This window comes from Dama dama, chromosome 21, assembly GCF_033118175.1.
Source record: "Dama dama isolate Ldn47 chromosome 21, ASM3311817v1, whole genome shotgun sequence".
Taxonomy (NCBI): Eukaryota; Metazoa; Chordata; class Mammalia; order Artiodactyla; family Cervidae; genus Dama; species Dama dama.
In genome coordinates this window covers 67,011,263-67,033,341 of record NC_083701.1, presented here as the reverse complement: position 1 = coordinate 67,033,341, position 22,079 = coordinate 67,011,263, and the positions used below count along the sequence as shown (strand labels likewise).

At 37.9% G+C, this 22,079-nt stretch overlaps 1 protein-coding gene across 4 annotated transcripts; it reads left to right on the top strand.

The window, feature by feature from the left end:
• The first annotated feature begins 190 nt into the window (after positions 1 to 190).
• Positions 191 to 21,074, top strand: PLEKHF2 (pleckstrin homology and FYVE domain containing 2). Of its 4 annotated transcripts, none has more exons than XM_061123732.1 (3): positions 191 to 423; positions 1,165 to 1,214; positions 18,502 to 21,074. In XM_061123732.1, exon 3 carries the CDS (start codon positions 18,516 to 18,518, stop codon positions 19,263 to 19,265), a length of 750 nt encoding a protein of 249 aa, XP_060979715.1. In that variant the 5' UTR covers positions 191 to 423; positions 1,165 to 1,214; positions 18,502 to 18,515; the 3' UTR covers positions 19,266 to 21,074. The 4 variants fall into 4 exon arrangements, with proteins under 4 accessions (XP_060979715.1, XP_060979714.1, XP_060979713.1 ...); XM_061123731.1 differs by having other exon boundaries at positions 1,165 to 1,240; XM_061123730.1 differs by lacking the exon at positions 1,165 to 1,214 and having other exon boundaries at positions 192 to 423.
• The last annotated feature ends 1,005 nt before the right edge of the window (positions 21,075 to 22,079 follow it).

The following is a 22,079-nucleotide window of genomic DNA, read 5'->3' as shown; positions in this document are numbered from 1 at the left end:
AATCCCGAGCCCCAGCCGCCCAGGCGGGTGTAGCCTCCGCGCTGGCCCCGCCCCCTCGGGCCCGGCGCGCGGGACTGCCCGGGCGGGGCGAGGGAGCAGGCCAGAAAGGGCGGGGAGCGAGCGCTGGGGGTGTGCTCGCGCCCGCGCCCGCGCCCGGCGTGTGGGTGGCGGCGCGCTTCTGCGCGGGCGCGCAGGGGAGAGGCCAGCCCCGGCGGCCGTTGTGGGCTTCTACTGGAGGGGCGGGAGGGTCACCTGCGAGCGTCTGCAACGCCCGCCCGCGGCGTCCGGATCGCGCCGGCTGCGCGGGGCCGCTGGCAGCACACCCTGCGAAGCTGGGGCGGGGAAGCAAGGAGGGTCCGTGCGCGGCGCCCGGGACGAGGAGAAGTCGGACCTTCGCCGCTGCGGCCGTCCGCGCCCGGCTGGGTAGGTGAAGCCCGGGCTTGGTCGTCGGGCGGCCCCCCGGCGGGCCGGGAGAAGAGAAGCGAAACTTTCCGGGCGCTTCCCCCCCGCGGTCCCCGGGCCGTCGGCGGCGCGGGGAGGTGTCGTCGTTTCGGGCGGCGGCGGCGGCAGCGGCGGCGGTCGACGCCATGTTGGGGTCTGTGAGAAACGGGGCGCTCCCGGGCGGCTCCCCGCGCCCTGAGGGGGCCGCGGCCGTCCGCCGGAGGGCTCGCGGGCCGCAGGGAGGGCCGCGCGGGTGCTCGTCCGGCCCGCGGGGAGGGGGACCCCGAGGTCCGGCGAGAAGTTGTGAGGGCGTGAAGACTTGGGTGTCCGTCGTGGCCACTGGCGTCTTGGGGTGCCAGCGCCTTTCTGTCCAGAAAGTTTGCAGGGTCTGGGCATCAGGGAACTTGTAACTTGAACAGTGTCTTTTTGTGTGATTTGAGGCAAAAAAAAAAAGGCACCGCACAATTTGCCCTGATAGAAGGGCTGGCTCTGACGCCTTACTTACTTGGAGTCTTTTAAAGTCGTATGCCAAAGTTTTTCTTTAAAACTTGTGTTTGATGCCGAGAGCTTGCTGTTCGTGCGGCTTGAATACCCACTGTGCGCTCTTACTAAGTTGTAATAGTAACTTGCGAGTGTGCGGTGAAAAGAACGGGTAGTATGAAGGTTACAGATAACCAAGCCCGTCTCTGTAATTCATAGACTCAAGGTTTGTTGTTTTTTTAGTGCGTTACTGAAGAACTTCAGCGAAGAAAGCCAAGACCGATCACCAAAAGGCATGTGTTGTTCCCTTAAGAATAAGGTGAAGTGATCTTGACATTGTAAAGTTTTCCCCCTCGTTTGGTTCCTTAAGGGTGCATGCCTCCCGTGTTCTGAGTATTTACATTTTTCTGTACTCTGGTAGCTCATGGGGTCCTCGGGTTAATTCAGTATTAACGAAGGCTTCTGTTTTTAATCTCTTCGGTCCTCGCAGCGTTGGAGGTGAATTAAGCGTTGGATGGTATTAAGTTACTTATGTGGAAAGCACATGTAATCGCCTCAAAAAATAAAACTGGTGCCTTGACCAAGGCAGCAAAAAAGATTCAGCTTGAATCACCCAAGTAAATGGATGTCAATTACTAGTTTTAATAGAGGCATCTGGGCTTCCAAATTTATTAATTGTACTGAGAGCACTCTTAATCACAAAGAAGATAAATCCTTCAAAGTGTCTTGGAGAATTTCTCTTCTTAATCTGTAGGTAAAAATATAACTTCTGCTCAGGTTTGATTGCTAATATTCTTAGTTTTTGTTTTGTTTTTTTTCATTGTCAGGTGATTGCCATTATACATATGTGTTTTTCTGGATGAAAAGTTACCTAAAATTGCGGTGATTTAACTAATGTCACAAATCTAGCGGACAAGTTGGTGTTTAACTGAGGTCTTATGACTGAAGCCTTCTCATTTTTCTTATCGTATACCTTTGCAGGATACTTAACTCATTCCCGTGGAGCAGTTTCTGCCCACTTTGTTTTCTCTGTCCTACCTGCTCTTTCTGATTTTAATTGAGTTCCTTAGTGAGTGTGTGTGTGTTTCCTAGGAATTTCCCTCATTTCCAAGGTTTTATATACTGAAATTTTTTCTCTTAAAAATACACAACCTGTGCTCTTTAAAGCTTATTTGCACAGTTCTCCTTATCCCACCCCCTTTTCTCCCCAAGAATAAATCACTTATCTGTCCAGATGAATTCCAGTAAATATTACATTTTTCTGCCATGGCACTTCCTCAACAGCAAGCGTTACATGAGCTCTGACTTGCCTCTTCCTCCTCAGGGTGCTGAGAACATGATGCTCATGAAAGGTTTGAATGGATGAATACACATACACTTTTATAAATATACTTCATGAATTTCTTGTTAAATTGCACTTTCCAAGAGTGAAAGTAGTTAGACCTTTTCTAATTGCCTTTTTTTTTCTTTTTGAGATTTTATCTTTGTAACTCAACTAAATTTGGACTAGGGGTACAGAACCTGAATGTTTATGAAATTTCCAAGTAGATAATGTACTGAAGTATAATCAACAAAGAAGCAGCAGCAGTGGGTCAGCAAAAAAGATAGTAATCATACTTTTAAAGTGCAACTGTGTTTAATGTTTGCACTGGATAGAAATAGTTAATGCCTTAAAAATTTGAAGATCATGTTTATACATTTAAGTTATTTGATAGAACACTCTTCATTTCTCTTGTCACTTACTGTTTTGCTAGAATTGTCTTAGAATTTTGTTTCAGAACATCTTGCTTATTGGAAAACATAAAAATTGCATTTCTGTTGATAAATTTATTTTTGAAAACCAGCTTTGTACACCAGCTGTGTGTTTAATAACAAGGTGTATGTTGGCTTAAGTGAATAAAATGCACTCCGTAATACACTCTCATAGTGCTGTTTTAAATTGCAAACCCTCCCTAGGTGGTGGTCTGTAATTCTGTAATGAAATTACTGTAAAATTTGGGGTTAATTCCTTGTTCCCATAATTTTCTCTCCAGTCAACTTGTAAATCACAAACTTTGTGCTTTGCTTGGGGGTGGGAGGAGAGGGGGTCCTGGGAAGAGAACAGAAGGCATTCAAGTAATTGCTGTGAGTGCTAGAGAAAGCAAGTTACATGTAGGATGGATTGGAGCAAAATCAAATCAAACCTCAATTCTAGCTGGGCTCCATTCTAGCTTGTGACTCTTGAATCTTGAACAGGTCACTTCATTTCTTTAACCTTCACTGAACTTATTTGTAAACTGACACAGAAACATTTGCCTCCCAGTGTTTACTAAGATGTTTGTGAAGTGCTTGGTGCAGGATGTTCAATAGGTTAATCAGCAAATGAGCACAGTGGCAGTGAGCAAAGTTTTAAAAGGGAAGGAACCTTTAGAAATACGTGGTTCAGTTCTCAACTTTGGCTGCTCATTAGAGTTCCCTGAGTAACTTCTTAAAAAATACTTGATTCCTGAACCCCACCCTTCAACAATTAATCACAATCACTGGCTTTGGAATCAAAGTATAGGTAGCTTTGCCAGTTTTTTTGTTTGTCTCTTTGTTTTAATGTGCAGTCAGGGTTGAGAACCATTCATTTAATTCAGTCTCTCATCTCCTTATTCTCTTCATTTTGTGGTTGAATAAAGTGCAGAGAGAGGTTAAGTACCAGCCAAATTCCTGTCAGGTTAGAAAGAATGAATTTGGAGGAAAGTGAAGTGCACAAAGATTAAAGTAATAGTTACCTTTATTTCAGGCCAGAAAGACCACATTCAGATCTACAGTTCACCAAGTTCAGTGACCTTAATCTCCACTTTACATTAATGACCTGCATGAATGACTGTGTTCTTTAACCTTGTCATCATTTAGACCTCAGGTCTTAAACTGTGACCAGAGATTGTCATTCAAGGGTCTGTCTTTGTATTTTCCATCCTATCCAGTGAACCAACTTTTTGTCCTTCTGGTCACCTGCAATCCTTCCCAGGCTGTTAGTTTTCTTCCCTTTTGCCAATCTTGAATTCTGTAGTTCATATACTATGAACCCACTAGTACCACATAGTCCTTCTCTCCTTGACCTTATGTTACTGGTCAATTCTCAACTTGTAAATAACACCTTTTACTTTTTCTTTTCTCCCTGCCTAGCACCCCCGAAAGTGAAGTCGCTCAGTTATGCCCGACTTTTCGAGACCCCATGGACTGTAGCCTACCAGGCTCCTCCATCCCTGGGATTCTCCAGGCAAGAGTACTCGAGTAGGTTGCCATAACCCACTCCAGTGTTCTTGGCCTGGAGAATCCCAGGCACGGAGGAGCCTGGTGGGCTGCCGTCTATGGGGTTGCACAGAGTCAGACACGACTGAAGTGATTTAGCAGCAGCAGCAGCAGCACCCCCGAAAAAAAGCACATCTATCATGGCTGTTAAATATTTGTTTTCCAGCTGCCTGTGTTCATTTCTGATCTTTTTCATCCCAAAGTTGACTTTTCTTTACTGCCTTTTCACTCCTAACTCAGGTTGCTAAACCCAGTCATGAAACACTTGACTCCTTAACAGATGACCTTGCTTCCTTCTATGGATTTTGTGATGTGAATTTTCTGTTTTCTTCTTTGCATCAACTCTTTCATCTTTCTTTTTCTTTACATTTCCATTTAATTCTTTATACTTGTTTTGTTTAAACAGTAGTTGAAGGAAAAAAAAACTTGTTTTCTTCTTCTGCACTGGCAGGTGGATTCTTTACCTACTGAGCGACCAGGGAAGCCCCTAATTATAATTTTGTGTTCATCATTATATTTTTCTAAATATTCTTTATATTTTAATTTAAAACCGATTTCTTTGTTTATGAGAATATGTTCAATATAAAATAATTAGGCAGTGTCAAAATATTTCACCCTAGTATCAATACTTAGAGATAACCAGTACTGAATTTTTGGTGGGTGTTTTTCCAGACTTTAAAGAAAAAGATTTATATTGTATGTGCTGTTTAGAAGCTTTTATTTCATAAACTGCCTTATTTAGCAATTTTCCATGTTAAATATTAATCTGTGTTCTCTGAAGAGCTATTTAAAAATCCATTGTATGGATATGCCATAATTTTTTTTGTTGAATGTTTAGGTTGTTTCTGAGTTTTCAGCATTATAGACAAAGCTACAGTGAACGTCTTCATGTAAACAATTTTGTACACTGGTCTAATTATTTTTTGCATTTATTCTTGGAGGTAGAATTGTAGAAACTTTTTAAAGTGCTTACATTGCCAGAAATGGCATTTTGAAAAGCTCTTCCAGTATATACTCTGAAGGCTATGCATGCTCATTTTCTCCACATCTTAGGTGAATAATACATCATTTAAATTTTTATTTCATTGATTTGCACTTAGAGCCAATGTTTTTTTCCATTTACTGGTTGTTTTCATTTGTTCCCTGATAGCTCAGATGGTAAAGAATCTACCTGCAATGCGGGAGACCTGGGTTCAGTCCAAGTTGGGACGATCCCCTGGAAAAGGGAAAGACTACCCACTCCAGTATTCTGGCCTGGAGAATTCCATGTTCTGTATAGCCCATGGGGTCCCAAAGAGTTGGACATGACTAAGTGACTTTCACTTTTCACTTTCACTTCATTTGTTCCTTTGGAAATTGCCATTTGTATCTTACCCATTTTGAGGGGAAATATTTTCCTTTTATCTCATGATTTATGGGAGCCCTTTATATATTAAAAATGTGATCCTTTGCCACATTGTACAACAGTTTTTCTTTAACTTTAATTCCCCTCCCACCAGTGTTGAAGTTTAATATGTTTATGTAGTAAAATGTTTTCTTTTATGATATTTGGCTTTTTAAAAAAATTTGTTTGGCTGCATCAGGTCTCAGCTGCGGCATGCAGGGAGCTTCGCTGTGGCGGTGCAGGCGCAGTAGTTACAGTGCCCAGGCTTTGTTGCTCCACGGCATGAGATATCTTAGTTTGGATTCTTAGCCACTGGACCGCCAGGCAAGTCCTGATATTTGGCTTTTTAAATGTTATATTTAGCCATTCCTTTCTAGGGCTAGAAATTTAGGTTCTGTTTATCGCTATTAGAGTTGATGCCACAGGGAAGAATTTGTTTTACAGCCCCCTACTACCACTCCCAAGAGTTTTATTTTTCAGGATAAACTTCTGTGGTTAAAAATTCCAGAATCAAAGAACTCTGCTCTCTGAAATATTACTATATCTTACTTTTAGTCCTTGATTTTTTTCCCACCACGTTTAGTGCATATTGTGGCCTTTTGGCACAAGCTGATTTAGTCTCTGAGACTTGGGGGACGTGTGAAAGCATGTTGAAAAGGTGCTTTGTGCTCTCTTGTCTCCTTCTCTTGCTTCTTCTCCTGCTTTTTAAATTAGGCGTTCCCCAAAGGTTGGTCCTCTGCCCTCTCCTCTCAGTCACAGCAACAACAGTCATCTCTTCACATCTCTCTATGTCCTGGAGGTTCCTGCTTTTCTTGGTGTTTCTGTTGTCTGATAGATGTTTGTATGATGGATACCCTGAAGGTACTTCAAGATAAGTATATCCCAGAATGATTTCTTCTCCCTCCTGGAACAAAGCTAGCATCTGACCTGCCCAATGGCTTATGCTTAAACATTAAATGCTGTAAAACAAGTTATCTTACATTCAGTTTCAAACACATTCACTTGGTTGCTAAATCCTTTCTGCCTTACCTCAGTAATCTCTCTTACTTCTATCTTCCCCTTTTTATTTCTGGTGTCAAATTTGTGGCTTAGACTTGTTACCTCTCATTTAGAGAATGTTGTAATATACCCCTGCTTTTTTCTTTTTTTCCCTTCAGTATTGCTTCTTTGGTCGTCTCATCCTGTATTCTGCCTCTGCGTATTTATTAATATTTTCCTAGTTAAAAACCGTAGTCTTCCCATTGCTTGTATAGTAAAGCCTAAGTTAGTCAGTCTGATGCTTACTTTTCCTTTGTATTTTGGCTCTTCACTATCTTGCCAGATTTCTACTTTACTGCTATACTTTCCCCAGACCCTGCTTCTTCCAGCCTGGGCTCAGTTATTTCCTTATTTTATTTGAACACCATCATCATCTTTCTCTCTCCCTTTCCCCTAAATAGTTTGACTTTTACTCTAAGGCCTAGCTTGAATTTCTAGTCATTTAAGAGTTTCTAAATATTCCCCCTGATCAAAGTTACTATACCATCAAAGCCAACCATAATCTTTGGCCTGAGGTTTCATCACTCTTTTTATTTTTTTAATTAAAAAAATTTTATGTTTTGGTTTTTCCTCTGCTCCTTTAGACTTTGAGTGCACAGATTTGAGGTAATCATATTCCTCAGTTCATAGCACATTGTATGCTACCAAACACTTTGTTATTTTGTTTCCTTCCTTATCAGTTTCTCCCATCATCCTCTTTCCTTTGGAAACATACCCTAATGTGTAACAATGAATTACATATATCTGTGTATGTAAGCTTGGTGACTGTCTTTCTTCACAAAAATTGGGAGTTTTGAGTACCTCTACCTTTGTACAAAGTGATCACTAAATGTTTTTTTACTTGAAATTCATTGAAAATTACTGATTTTACTAGCTTCCATATTGCTTACACTAAGAACCCAGGGATTTAATTTCAGTTTTACTCTTCCACATCTAATTAGTTATGGCAGTCCTGAACCTTACCAGTTTTTCCTTTTCTTGTTGCAAACTTCAGACTCGCCTCAACTTTCCCCTTTTGTAATTTTTCAACTGGGTCCTGCTTTCAGTCTCTCCCTTCTGAAGTCTTTTCATTGTTTCCACAGTTATCTTAGAAGAATCCAGATCAAATCAGGCCACTTATTCCTGAAGCTTTGAAAAGAACCCTCAGGAATCAACAAGATCTCTCACTTGTTTTTCTCCACTATTTTCCCACTAAATAACTTTTTCTGCTGAATAACTCCTATACTGCGTCTTCTGCAGCTGTACATGTAATTTTTTTTTTTTCCGGGGGAGCGGGGGAAACACTTTATTTTAAAAATTAGGAGTCCTTACAGTTCTTCAGATTTTAAAAGCAAGGTAGTGGAGTACATGTAACTTTTTTACAACACATTTTTACTTGTAGGGCTTTATGCTGTATCATTTTTTTGTCTTTTGAAGTTCAACTTTTTTTTCACAGCCTGTTTCAAGTGTTCAACTGCTACATTCTTCCTTACCACTTTTTTAAAATTATAGTATTTATTTCATTGTGCTTTTTATTAAAACTTTTTGGAAACACGTCTTAATTCCCAGTGTCTGGTTCATTCTTTTTTTCCCTTTAACACAAAGCATAAAGTCTTGAATGTAATGAGATTGTAACTACTATTAGGGCTATAATGGGTACCAGCTTTATTTTTCAAATATTATACAATGATTTAACAGCTGTCAGCACTGTACAGCTGCCCCTGTACAAATACTTTCTGACATGATGCAGTTTTTTAATGTGAAATTTGTTGATGAAAATACGCATACATCATCATTTTTTATTTGCTAACTAAACAGCTGTGCTTTTTGGCAAGAGAAGAAATCATTTTTATATATTATCATGAGATTGAGACTTTAAAAACAGGATCTGCTATGCTCAACGCTCAACACTTAGAATTCATAATTAGATACCATAGTTAAATAGACCGGAACTTTTGCTGTAAATTTAAAATCTGTGGGCCTAGTGAAGCATTTGATGTGTGGGGTGTGGTTCCTGTTTTGTGTGAAAATTAGTACTATGAATGTCAAAAATGATGTCTTTGATTTTTATAAAACCCAAGATTGAGAAGTTGCTGCCACTTTTAACTGCTCAGTGCACATTGCTGGTATGTATATGCAAGCAATTTTGTAGGCGCTGTTGGGAATACAAAGTTGTAGGAAATGATGTTCTTTTTTTTCAGGAACCTCCAAATCTGTTGAAATTAAGCAGACATAGACATTTTTATAAAATTTAATAGAATTGTAAGTGCCATAAAATGGTACAGGTGAAACACCACGTGGCAGTGAGGTTACTGAATTGACTGAATAGATTTCAGAGTAGCAGGTGGAGGGGAGGAAGCCCAGAGCATATCCTGGGAATAACTGGTAGTCTGGTTTGATTATAAGAGAACTTACAGAAAGAGGCAAAACTGAAAAGATAGGCAGGCTGGGGCTTGACTTAAGGGCTTTACATACTAGATTAAGGATTTTGGATTTGATTTAGTTGACCAGGGAACCTTTGGTTGTTGAATAGAGAGTTACCTGATCATAGCTGTAGTTAAAGAATATTAATGTTGTCTTCTGTGATGTGGTTTAAATGCAAGTTGAAGACTTGTTTTTGCTTGAGGTCGTATTCTTCCCCTCTCTAAAGACCTTTTTTTAAAAAAATTCATAATGTGACCCTTCTGGTTTTCTAAATTAATTTTAGAAAATCTTCAACTGTGGCTTAGTTGTTCTTTATATACCATAGTGAGTTTTTCTATCATGCCTAACCTATTTGAAACTGCCCTTACTGAGATGCTAAATTAGTCATAGCTTTACTTTTCACTTCTTGTTAGTGTTTGAATAATTATTTTGAGCATATTTAGTACTTATTACCATATATTTTAAGTTTCTTGTGTCTTCAGTGGCTTTCCCCAAATGCATGGTAAAGTCCGCATGAATGGAATATTTATTTCTGAAGGTAGCAAAGTATAATGGAAAAACATGCATTAAAAAAAAAATGGTGTCCTACTGGAAAGGAGAGGGAAAAACTTTGTCTTTTCTTATTGATGGAATAAGTACATTTTACTAAAATGCCAAATTTAATTTGAAACATGTTCAACTGTTTCTTGCTTTATTATCCTAGTATTTTATTGATCGTCTTACCTAGAATTCCCTGATTATTATTATACTTACTAAGTTATATAACTTTCGAAAGTAAAACCTTTTGCCCTTTTCTTAGGTGTTTAGAATAATTGTTCATTAGACTTAGGTGTATTAGGAGAGGGATAGTCTGCTGTAACACTTAGACATTTGCCCAAGGAGGATCTACCTCTGATAGTTGCTGCTTTTTGAAAATATCTTTTTGCTCCCTGCTTTCCTGTTTGTGTCTTCTTTTCCTTCTACATTTGCTGTAGTCTGAATTCAGCAGTAACACAGATTTAAAAATGTTGATTGATGTTAAGACACAGTCAAAAATTTGATTGAAAATAATTTGTAGGCAAGTAAGGCTTGTAGTGGGCTTCCCTGGTGGCTCAGTGGTAAAGAATCTGCCTGCCAGTGCAGGAGTTGTGGGTTCAATCCCTGGGTTGGGAAGATCTCCTGGGGAAGGAAATGGCAACCCACTCCAGTATTCTTGCTTGGGAAATCCTTTGGACAGAGAGCCTGGTGGGCTACAGTTCATAGGGTCGCAAAAGAGTTGGGCATGACGTAGCGACTAAAAACAAAAAACAGAAACAACGAAGCCTTGCAGTAAACCAGAAGTGTTATCTGTTAGCAGAGTTCATTATTTTAAAGACAGAAAGGGCTTTGCAGATTATTTTATTCAAGGTGGTGGCTGGTGTGGGTGGGTATAGAGCGGTTAGGTAGTTTGTATGAAATTTCTTATTTAGTGCCTGAGCTGAGATTAGAATCCAGGTCTTTTGGTTCATAGTTTATTGTTTTTTCTGGTACAGTGCACAGTTGAATGAATACTCATTCTCACTGATACCAGATGTCTTGGATTCAAGTAAGAAATTAATTAGATGATTTTTTGTTTTAAACTCACCCACAAGGATGAGATAAGAGGTATTGGTTTTCTGTAAGAAGAACTGGGCCATAGTATTCTGTGACAGTTGGACTCGCTTTTCAGTTGTAACCAGTATTCTTTTTAAGAGAGTTTTTGCCTCATCTAGTATTTCATTTTTAACAGGTGGTAGACACTCCACTGAGGAACGTATTAACTTTAGAAACAAGGTTAGCAAAAGACTAGAGTGGAACTTGGACAATTCAAATATGGTTCTTGTCTACAAGAAAACTTTTTTTGAAACTTTGGATGGCTTAATTTTTAAAAATTGGTTTATAAAGCTGACTGTATAAAGGTTAAGAGGATTTCTTTGTTTTGTTTTCGGTATGCTTTTCCTGTTTTAAACTAGGAATTAAGGCTGCCAGACACCATTTGCTGGAAGAGAAGACAGAGGAGGTCACGTGGAGAACTGTTAGAGCGTGTGCTGTGCTGTGCTCAGTCGCGTCCTCTGTGCGACCCGGACTGCAGCCCGCCCGGCTCCTCCGTCCATGGGATTCTCAGGCCAGGGTACTGGAGGGGTTAGAATGGAGAGTTCCCCGAAGTGGCTGGATGTGGGAAGAAACTAACAGAAATATTAGTACTTTTCTTATAATGAATTAGAAAATACAGTGTGGAAAAGAGATTAGATTCAAAATAGCAACAAAAGTATGAAGTCCCTGGGAATCTATGTAAGTAACATAATAATCCTGTGATAGGAAACCTACAGAATTTCTGGGCCCATTAACTCAAGATTTAAAATCTTGGGAAGAGATAGTATCAACCTGTTAGGAACATTTTAAATTATAAATTAACGTCTGACTATGACAAGTTAATTTATGACTGTAATATGAATTCATCAAAATTTCAGTGGATTTGGTCTGTTTATTTTTTTTTTTTTCATTTATTTATTGTAATTTAACATGGCTCTAAACCTTAGCTGCACAGTAGAATTACCTGGGGAATTTTAAAGGATATCAGTGTAGGCCATACCCCACATACCTCAGACTAATAAAATCAGAACATCTTGGGGAGAGATCTAGATAACCATGATTCTTAACCTTTTATATTTATCATCAGTCTATTGGTTTCAATTTTGGTTTTTGAATTTCTGTTTTAATCAGTTCTAATTATTTGTAATGATTGATATTTATATGTTTTATTATTTCTTAGAGATTTCCAAAACAAAAAGGAAATTTTACTTACTAAATAACATAGCTTGTGATTACCATATAGGCTTATTAGACATGTATAAATCTAAGATACAGTACAGGATTTTAGTGATCTTATTTTCCCTATAACATGAAGCATTTTACTATTAGGAATTATTAACACCCCCCCCCCCAAAAAAAAAGAACATAGAAGTAATTGCCTAGAAGGATGATACAGTGATAAAATATATCACCACCATTGCACCATTTTTCAGTTTTTTTATTACATTAACCAAAGTATTGCATCATTTTTCAAAAAGATACAAGAGCAGTTTGGAGATATCCTTCTTGGTCTTTTCTGTTTATTTTAAGCTTTCATTTAACATATTTGCGAATATAGATTTTTTCATTTTATATTTTCCACATAATGACAATAAAAGGACAAAACCATACATTTCAGAGTGATTAGACAAGTCAGAAGATAAGTGGAAAGAAAAGGCTACACTTAGACTTAATAATGATGATAAAGCATTATTAGTGAAATCTCAGACTGCAAGTCTTCAACTGATGATTTTCTTGATGATTTCTCAGACTCAGAATTAATTAGTAAACAATACTCCTAAAAGCAAATGGAAATGTTGTAGATTCATGCTTGATAACTTATGAGCAGTTAGTTGCATTTAAAGGATACATCTTTTATCCTTTGCAAACATACAGATTGTTTTGCTTCTGTATGCATTCAATAACAGAAACATGTAATAAGAAATTTGCTGTGTTTAAATTTTTATAAAGATTGTTCTTAAAGTAATTTTTTTTACTATCCCTTTATTTGTATTGCTGTAAGTTAGTTGTAAAATGACAATATATTAAAAATAAATAAAAAGACTATTTTGGACCCAGATGGTACATTGAGATGACTATTCTTTCTAGTATTCTATAGGTTAGAGCTCCCCTGTGGTTTCAGGCAGCTAAGTTGGGAACCACTGTTCTGAGTAGATGTCATCTGGACGAATAATCAGAGGAGATTAGCTAAAACATGTAAAATGTCAAGTAATGGGAAATACTCTAGGCTAGTTTTACCAGGTGCATGTTACTGACAAAAGAATTAAAAACAGAGTAAAGGATTAGACCAGACAGCCCAGAAGTAGTGTTATAATACTGTATAAAAATTTAATATGATAGAATATCATAAATCAGTAGATTGGATTATTAATAGCAATAAATAATAGCTACCACATGTTGACTACTTGCTTTGAACATTATTTATGCATTATCTCCTTTAATCCTCTCCTGATGCAACTATTATTATTTTCATTTATAAGTGTGGAAACCGGAGGTCACACAGTATTTGGTGATTCTGGAGCAGTTAGCATCTTTAGAATGTGAATATTTTAAAGAAAAAAGGGTTTCTTACCTATGCCAGAATAAATTTCAGGTGTATAAAAGCATTAAATGTAAAATTCATGTCATAAAACAGAATACTAAATAGGAACATCTGATATCTGGATAAGAAAAGTTTAGGAGTCATGGGAAAGTCACAAAGGAAAATATATGTAAGTATAACTACTTAAGAAAAACTCCCTCTATGTCAAACACCATAAACAAAATTGCAGAATAATATACTAGGAAAAGCACTGAGATAAATGGGTTAATAGCCTTTATGTATAATATACAGGTTAATAATCTAAATATATGAACATAGGAATACAGATTAGTAAACATATTAGAAAATGGCCAGTCTCACTAGGTTGCTATAAAATAAAACATTCAATTAAATTGAAAGTACTCTTCTTTCCTGTTGTAGGACCTTTGTTCATAGTATTAGTTCCTTTGTAAAGCTGACTCCTCATCCTTTAAGACCCAGTGTGTAGCACCACCTCAGTGAAGTCTTTGAATTATTCAATAAATGAGTTTTTTCCCTATATCTTGGCACATTGCTGATTTCCTTCATTGCATTTGACCTTTTAGAATCACCTGTTCATTTACTTACTTACTGTCTTTCTTCTCCACTAGACTGTGAGCTCTGAGAGGAAAAGGATAATATCTGGCATTTAGAAAATATTCAGTAAACAGTTTTTGAATGGATAAACATAATAAATAGAAGTAAGAGAAATGAATAAAAAAAATCTACATTTAAAAATATCTACCCTGCTGAAATTTTTAAAGGAAAATGTTCTGTGTGAGACAAGATGGGTTGGGTCATCGTGCAACTTGGTAAATTGGTATTGCCTTTCAGAATGGAAATTCTGTAAAAGGTAGCCTGTGCTTTGAACATTGGTGCCTTTTGACCCAGTAATTTTACTTCTTGGAATCTATCCTAAAGAAGTCTTCTGTGCCAGAAGATTTATTCTTCCCAGCTCTTACTATATTCACTGGTATTCCTGCCTAAGAAAAGTAGACAAAAGTTCAGTTGGGCCACATTTTATATTAATAGTTGTCTTCTTTTCCTGCAGACATGCAAGGGGCTCTCTCTTTGGCTAGCTTCAGTATCCTTGTATTCTGATACTCTCACAAAACTCTTTGAGAGTTCTTACTATTTGGGGCACCTCAGGTGGTAGACTTGAATTTGGACTCTGGGAGAAGGTAGAGGTCCTATTTCGGCCTAGGCCAAAGGCTAGTGCCTTATAAATCCAGTTTATTGAGAACCTGCCTTGGGGTATCTAGCAGTTATCCAGCGAAAGGTAGTATTTTGATTTCCCGTTTGCTAGTCTCCCATCCTTAGTCCCTCCCTGTGGCGCCCAGCCAACCTTCTCTTCTTTGTATGTATATTCTTGGGTTTTCAAGCTCAGTGCTTCCCCTTTTCTTGTCAGAAAATATTTCAGGACTGACAGGGATAAGGGAAGGGAGGCCAAAGGTCTTAAGTTCTTTGTGCTCATTGTTTTTCAAATGTATTAATAGGTCACAGTCCATTACCGAAGTCAATCAAATGGGCTACAGCTGTCATTAAAATAAATGAAGGTGCTAGAATACATTTGGAGAAGGCAATGGCAACCCATTCCAGTACTCTTGCCTGGAAAATCCCATGGACGGAGGAGTCTGGGGGGCTGCAGTCCATGGGGTCGCAGAGTCAGACATGACTGAGCAACTTCACTTTCACGCATTGGAGAAGGAAATAGCAACCCACTCCATATTGCCTGGAGAATCCCAGGGACAGGGGAGCCTGGTGGGCTGCCGTCTATGGGGTTGCACAGAGTCAGACAGGACTGAAGCGACTTAGCAGCAGCAGCAGAATACACGATACATAGTTGAATTATATATGTTTGTAACACTGCAATATGAAATACATTTCATATCAGTGTCACTGTCAAACTTTGAAAGCTATTTGTTCTAGCCAAGTAACAGTTAATGCCCTAAACTGTACTTTTGTTGCATAATTCTTAAACAGGGAGAAAGATTTATGAACAGAGATTCAGGCTTCATACATTGCAAAATCAGAAGACTGGCCAAATAAATAATGATGACCTCTCCTTTCTCAAATTAGTATTCTTCTATCCTCAGTATATTTAGGGTTTACTGTGAGAGTCCAGAGGCTAGCAGTAGCTTTCTTAGTTCTTGTAGAGTCAGTGGAGCCTTAAGGAATAGTTAGTGTGCCGTAATATATTGGCTACAGCACGGAGGAATCAGCTTTGAGCCCCAGTTCTGTGACAGCTATGAGCATGGTACTTAACTCCTTTATGTCCGTTTGCTCATCTGTAAAATGGAGCTAATAGTGCATCTTGTATCATAAAGTTGATCTGGGTAGGAAGTATAGTAATGCATGTGCAGTGCTCAGCTCTTGCTTGAGCTCCCAGTGAGTAGTTATTCCAGACTGTTTCCCTGAATCTCTTCATGCCTTAGATTCTCCTTCAGCTCACATTTCAGCTAATATTACTAGATGCTTCTTTGGGAGAGAAAAACTTCTCTAGTTATTTCACAGGAGTTTGAGACAGTTAAAATAGTAAAATAAGTGTGAAAACCACTGCACAGATTTTCTTGATTTTTGTTTTTTCTTTTCCTGTTTACCTCCTCCCCAACTAGGAGGTAAGCTTTGAAGAGTGGGGACCTTGCCTGTGTTATTTAGATTTTTTTTTTCCTGTACCTAAGTCAGTGCCTAACAAACACGTTGAGTGTTTGACTATAATGTAAATATGAAAAATTATCCATAATTGTACTTGCCAGAGCTAAATAACCATTGTGGATATTATAATATATAGTTTTCTAATTTTATACATTTAACTAGTGTCTGTGATTATGCACTTATATCATATTTCATTGACTGTAAACATGAACAGGTTTTACTATATTTTGTGTCTTTAAAATTGGGATGTCTTATAATCAAAAGTGTACCATGATTTAATTGGCAACATTTTTCATTCTCAATAGCACATAAAATGAGACTGTTATATTAAAAATCAACAGGATCTTAGATTTGATGAAATTTGGTATATATTTGAAACAAAAATGAGATCATTATGTTCAACTTTCCCCACCTGAATATCTTGAACATTTTCCCATATCACTGTATTTAGATCTGTCACATTCTTAACAGATATTTAGCATATTTGTTCAGCCAATTCCTTTTTTTAAACATTTGGAGCTTTTCCTTTTTTTTTTCCTGTTACAGTGCTGTATTGAAAATCGCTGTACATATCTTTATGCACTTAAGTCAGTTTTCTTTTAAGCACCTGGATCTACAGGTACACATATTTTCTGTAGTGTATGAGGGTAACTGTTTCTCTATATCCTTAATAGTATTACTTCCTAAGAAATTTAAAAAATTTCGTTAATCTGCTGAATGAAAAAATATCCTAATGTTTTATTTGCTTATTTAATTATAAATGGAATTGAGCCTCTTTGTATGTTTACTGTTTTTTATTTCCTCTTCTGTGATGCACTTGTGTGTAGGACAGTAGACTTTTAACTGGCTGGCAGATTTGCCCTAATTAGAAAGAGAGGCCATCACAGTTTGGAGCCATGCATTGTCATTAATTCTTGGGAATAACTTTCAGGGCAGAGTCCACCCTTGTGGAAGGCAAGAAGGCTTTATAAGGACCCAAAATTGGGGGGAAAATTAGATCTAGTGCTTAAATCTATGCTCATTTAAAATTAGATTAATGTGGGTTTTGCATATTGCTAAGATGTTCTTGTCAACATTTTTAAGCACTTTTGCTGTGCCAGAAGACGTGAGTTTCAAAGGTAGATATCAGATGGTTTGTGCCTTTTAGTTTCCATTGCAGCCTATGGAGAAGACAAATTTCAGTCCTTCCACAAGAGTAAGTCCAGAAGATACAGAGAATATGAAGAGCACAGAGGAAGGTGTTTAGTCTAACTGAGTTTAAGGAAGGCTTCCTGGAGTAGGCATGATAACCTAAACTGAGTTTTGAAGGATACGCTGTGAAGAAAGCTGAGTGCCGAAGAATTGATGCTTTTGGACTGTGGTGTTGGAGAAGACTCTTGAAAGTCCCTTGGACTTGAAGGAGATCCAACCAGTCCATCCTAAAGGAGATCAGTTCTGGGTGTTCATTGGAAGGACTGATGCTGAAGCTGAAACTCCAATACTTTGACCATCTCATGCAAAGAGTTGACTCGCTGGAAAAGACCCTGATGCTGGGAGGGATTGGGGGCAGGAGGATAAGGGGATGACAGAGGATGAGATGGCTGGATGGCATCACCGACTCGATGGGCATGAATTTGAGTAAACTCCGGGAGTTAGTGATGGACAGGGAGGCCTGGCGTGCTGTGATTCATAGGGTCGCAGAGTCGGACATGACTCAGTGACTGAACTGAACTGAAGAGTTAGCTGGGGGTGAAGTGAAGTGAAGTCGCTCAGTTGTGTCCGACTCTTTGCGACCCCACGGACTGTAGCCTACCAGGATCCTCCATCCATGGGATTTTCCAGGCAAGAATACTGGAGTGGGTTGCCATTTCCTTCTCCAGGGGATCTTCCCGACCCAGGGATCAAACCCAGGTCTCCTGCATTGTAGGCAGATGCTTTACCGTCTGAGCTACCAGGGAAGTGAATAGTAAAGGATGCAGCAGCATGAGAGATGATCTGTGTAGTTGAAGTGACTGCCAGTGATAGGGTTTTCTTAGAACATAGGATTTGAGGTAAAGAGTGACTTAGGATGAGTCTGGGAAGATAAGCAAGAACCAGATAATGAAGGGCTTTATGCCATCCTAAAGATTCTGCATTTTATAGGTTAAGGGGAGTAATTTTGAGTAATGGCATGATCAGATTTGCTTTTGTGAAATTATTGCCTGAAGATTGATTTAAGGGGCAAGACCGCAGGCAGTGAGATGTGTTGGGAAACCATTCTGGTAATCAGGTGAGAGAACTTAAGCTATAGCTCAGTGGTAAGAGCTTACTGGAAAAATTAGTCATTTTTCTTAGTTTATATTAATATAATATTTGACCCTCTTATTTAATACCTCTGAGATTAAATTTTATGACTTATATTAATTTCCTAATTGTTGTTTTATGTCTGTAGGAAGTTTATTCTTTCATAAATACCTTAACTAGTTTGGTACGTATGTTGAGGTGGTGAATAGTGTTTTTGATGATTATAAAAATCGAGAGATGTTAGCTCTTTTGGTGTGCTTAGTGATTATTTTAGAAACAATTGGAGAACTTTGCTTTGGGGTAAAAGTATGATTTGTTAGATTAAATTTAGATGGTATCATTTTAAAAAACTTACATGAATTTATAATTTGTATGTGCTAATTTAGTTTCTCTCTCTCTCTCTTTTAAGGCTATTAGCAAAAGATGGTGGATCGCTTGGCAAATAGTGAAGCAAATACTAGACGTATAAATATAGTAGAAAACTGTTTTGGAGCAGCTGGCCAACCCTTAACTATACCTGGACGTGTTCTTATTGGCGAAGGCGTATTGACTAAGTTGTGCAGGAAAAAGCCCAAAGCAAGGCAGTTTTTCTTATTTAATGATATTCTTGTATATGGCAATATTGTCATCCAAAAGAAAAAATATAACAAACAACATATTATTCCCCTGGAAAATGTCACAATTGATTCCATCAAAGATGAGGGAGACTTGAGGAATGGATGGCTGATCAAGACACCAACGAAATCATTTGCAGTTTATGCTGCCACTGCCACTGAGAAGTCAGAATGGATGAATCATATAAATAAATGTGTCACTGATTTACTCTCCAAAAGTGGGAAGACACCCAGTAATGAACATGCTGCCGTCTGGGTTCCTGACTCTGAGGCAACTGTATGTATGCGTTGTCAGAAAGCAAAATTCACACCTGTTAATCGTCGTCACCATTGCCGCAAATGTGGTTTTGTTGTCTGTGGGCCCTGCTCTGAAAAGAGATTTCTTCTTCCCAGCCAGTCCTCTAAGCCTGTGCGGATTTGTGACTTCTGCTATGACCTGCTTTCTACTGGGGACATGGCCACGTGCCAGCCTGCTAGATCAGACTCTTACAGTCAGTCACTGAAGCCGCCTTTAAATGACGTATCTGATGATGATGATGATGATGATAGCAGTGACTAAGGGCATATTTTGAAATATTTAATCGGGTGTGACTGTCTGAGAAATCAGCTCTGGGGGAATGTAAAATTATGAGCTTTCTCTCCATTTTGCTCTTGCCATGAATTTGCGTGAGAAATTTTCAACCTATGTGCCTCAGTATACTCTATAGAAAATAGGTCCTGTTATCATCCCCCTCCCCCCGCAACCTCTCCTTACCTCCCCCAGCTCCCTGTTCTACAGGGATAGGCTATTGCAAATATATCAGACAAATGTTTGGTTTCTTGTTTTAATTCTAGACTACTTTCTTGGATGGTTGGGAAGAGATGTTTAACATATCATGTGCTGCATTGTTGTTTATTATATGTTGTGTTATATGGAAAAACTAAAAGCAAAGAATGATGGAGAAAGGAGTAAGATGTGGTTAGTGAATTATGTTATTAGCTTTTTTCTAACCATCCTATCTAAAGGTTAAGATACCAGTAACAGAAATACATGTTTTGGAAATACTTTGACTTTTTCATATACCAGGTGGTGCCTTATCATAATAGCACTGTTGCATGAAATAAGCCCCTACCTTCTCACTTTTTAGTTTTGTTTTAAAAGTACACTGGTGCTTTCTGAGGTGATAAAATGAATGTTATAGATGGGTGTAATTAGGAAATGCTTCTCATTTGACACCTACAAGTAACTAAATTTTGAGGTCCTTCATTCTGTATGAATATTTTTTCATAAAATACTATTGTTATTATATTTTTACTTTCTATAGGTACCAAATTATAATTGCCATTCTTAGGAGTTTGGTTTGAAATTTACCAAGGGCAAATGGTCATTGCATTATTTCCACTGACACATTTTTAGGTATAAATTCATCTGCTTTAACATTATTTCAAAAATGAAAAATCTTATACAATTTCTTGAAATATAAACAATCTCTTTAAAAAAATCTCACGCTAGAGCACAGATAATAGTTAAAGATTTGGAAGAAATAATGTAGGAGGATGGTCAGTACAGACCAGTTAAGTTTGATAGACTTCATATCTGTGGAAGTATTTTCTATTTCAGTGTGAAACTATCTCGAATTTACAAATATAGTGTTATATTTTATAAAATTTTGTAAAGTCCCAAATAATATTTCTATTTTTGTAAAACAATGGTATGTTTTAATATGTTTCTGAAATCATTTTGCAATCTATGGAAATAGAGTAGCAGTTGATCTTTCTAAATTGTGAACTTTATTGAGTCCATCTAGATTGCTTTTGAGAAGGGATAATTTTTCACTCTTTGCTTTTGAGGCAGCCATTAGGTTGAAAGTATATTTATCATATAAAACTTGATGTGTTTTGCACTACTCTCTCCATTTGTATGCTGCAAATAGTCTTTCAAATATGAAAAATCATCCTGAAGTTTGTTTTAAATTCTAAATTCATTTTGTTTTAAAATCTTTAAATCTGGATGTATGGGAAATGTCATGAGAGGTTTGATTTAATAATTTGTGACAGAGGATTCTTTGGTTTGGTTAAGGCACTAACTTAACTTTTAAATTGTGAAAGCACCTGAGATAGGTCTCCCTGTAGGAAATGTGAAAGGAAGGCACAGCAGGTATTGTGTTTGTTTTAATATCATATGGACTTTTGTTTCTAAGCAATATTTACACATAATCAATAAACATATCTGAAAAGAACCATAAAACCTGACATGTGCTAATGGAGACTTGGTGGTACATAGGAACCTAGGAAATCCAAGAACCAAGGGGAAATGTTCTGAGATAACATTTATGTTGTCAACCTCTATTGATTCTGTTTTTACAATAAAAAGTATTTTACAACTTTATCTTCTGTTCTGTGCATGTTGTAACTTGAAGTTTTTTTATCCCTTGCTAAGGTTAATGGAGATGTTATGCATGTTTTACCTCATTTCAAGAGCTGTGAGTGTCTTCTATGTCAGGGGTCTCCAACCTCCGGGATCTAATACCTGATGATCTAAGGTGCAGATGATGTAATAACAATAGAAATAAAGTGCACAGTCGGTGTAATACTTTTGAATCATACAGAAACCATGTCCCCACACCCACCCTGTACCCTGATCTGTGGAAAAATTGTCTTCCACAACCCCACTCCATCCCTGGTGCCGAAAAGCTTGGGGACTGCTGTTCTGTGTATCAGGCATTATTCTAGGCACTAGGAGTAAAGCAGTGAGCAGAAATTGCCTCCTTTTCATGGAATTTACCTGCCAATAGAATCCAGACTGTTTTCTTCCAGGTTTTTTTCTGTGATTTTTTTTTTTTTTTTGGAACTTAAAAATTTTACTTATAAACCTGGAATCATTTTGGTCCCAATTTCTCATCCTGTACTCTAATGAAAGTTACTTGGACTGTACTGGATCCCCAGTACATTAATGAAATTGATAACTACTGGCATAAAGGAAACAAAATCCCATAGATGCCAAAGATAAATGTTAAATTGAATACACCTTAATACAGGAGTTCATACCTTTGGGTCAAGTACGTAAAATGGCCAGTTTTGTACAAAGTCAAATGTTTATATATGTCTTTTATGCTGAAATTCTTAAATGGGTAGTTTTAACTATACCATTATGATTCCTGAAAGATTCCAGTAGTGGGCTGTAATCTTCTTTCTCTTGGATATGCTAATTTGTTCTCAAATATATGTTTCTGCATTATACAGTAAAGTATTAGTTATCTACAAATCCACTTGATTGCTGTACATTGTTGAAGATAAATAAAATTGAATAGTAAAGACTAGGATGAAAATACATGAAATTGTGTTTATTGATAGTGACTTTAAAGTTTTTATTTAAAAGTTAAATTACTTTAGA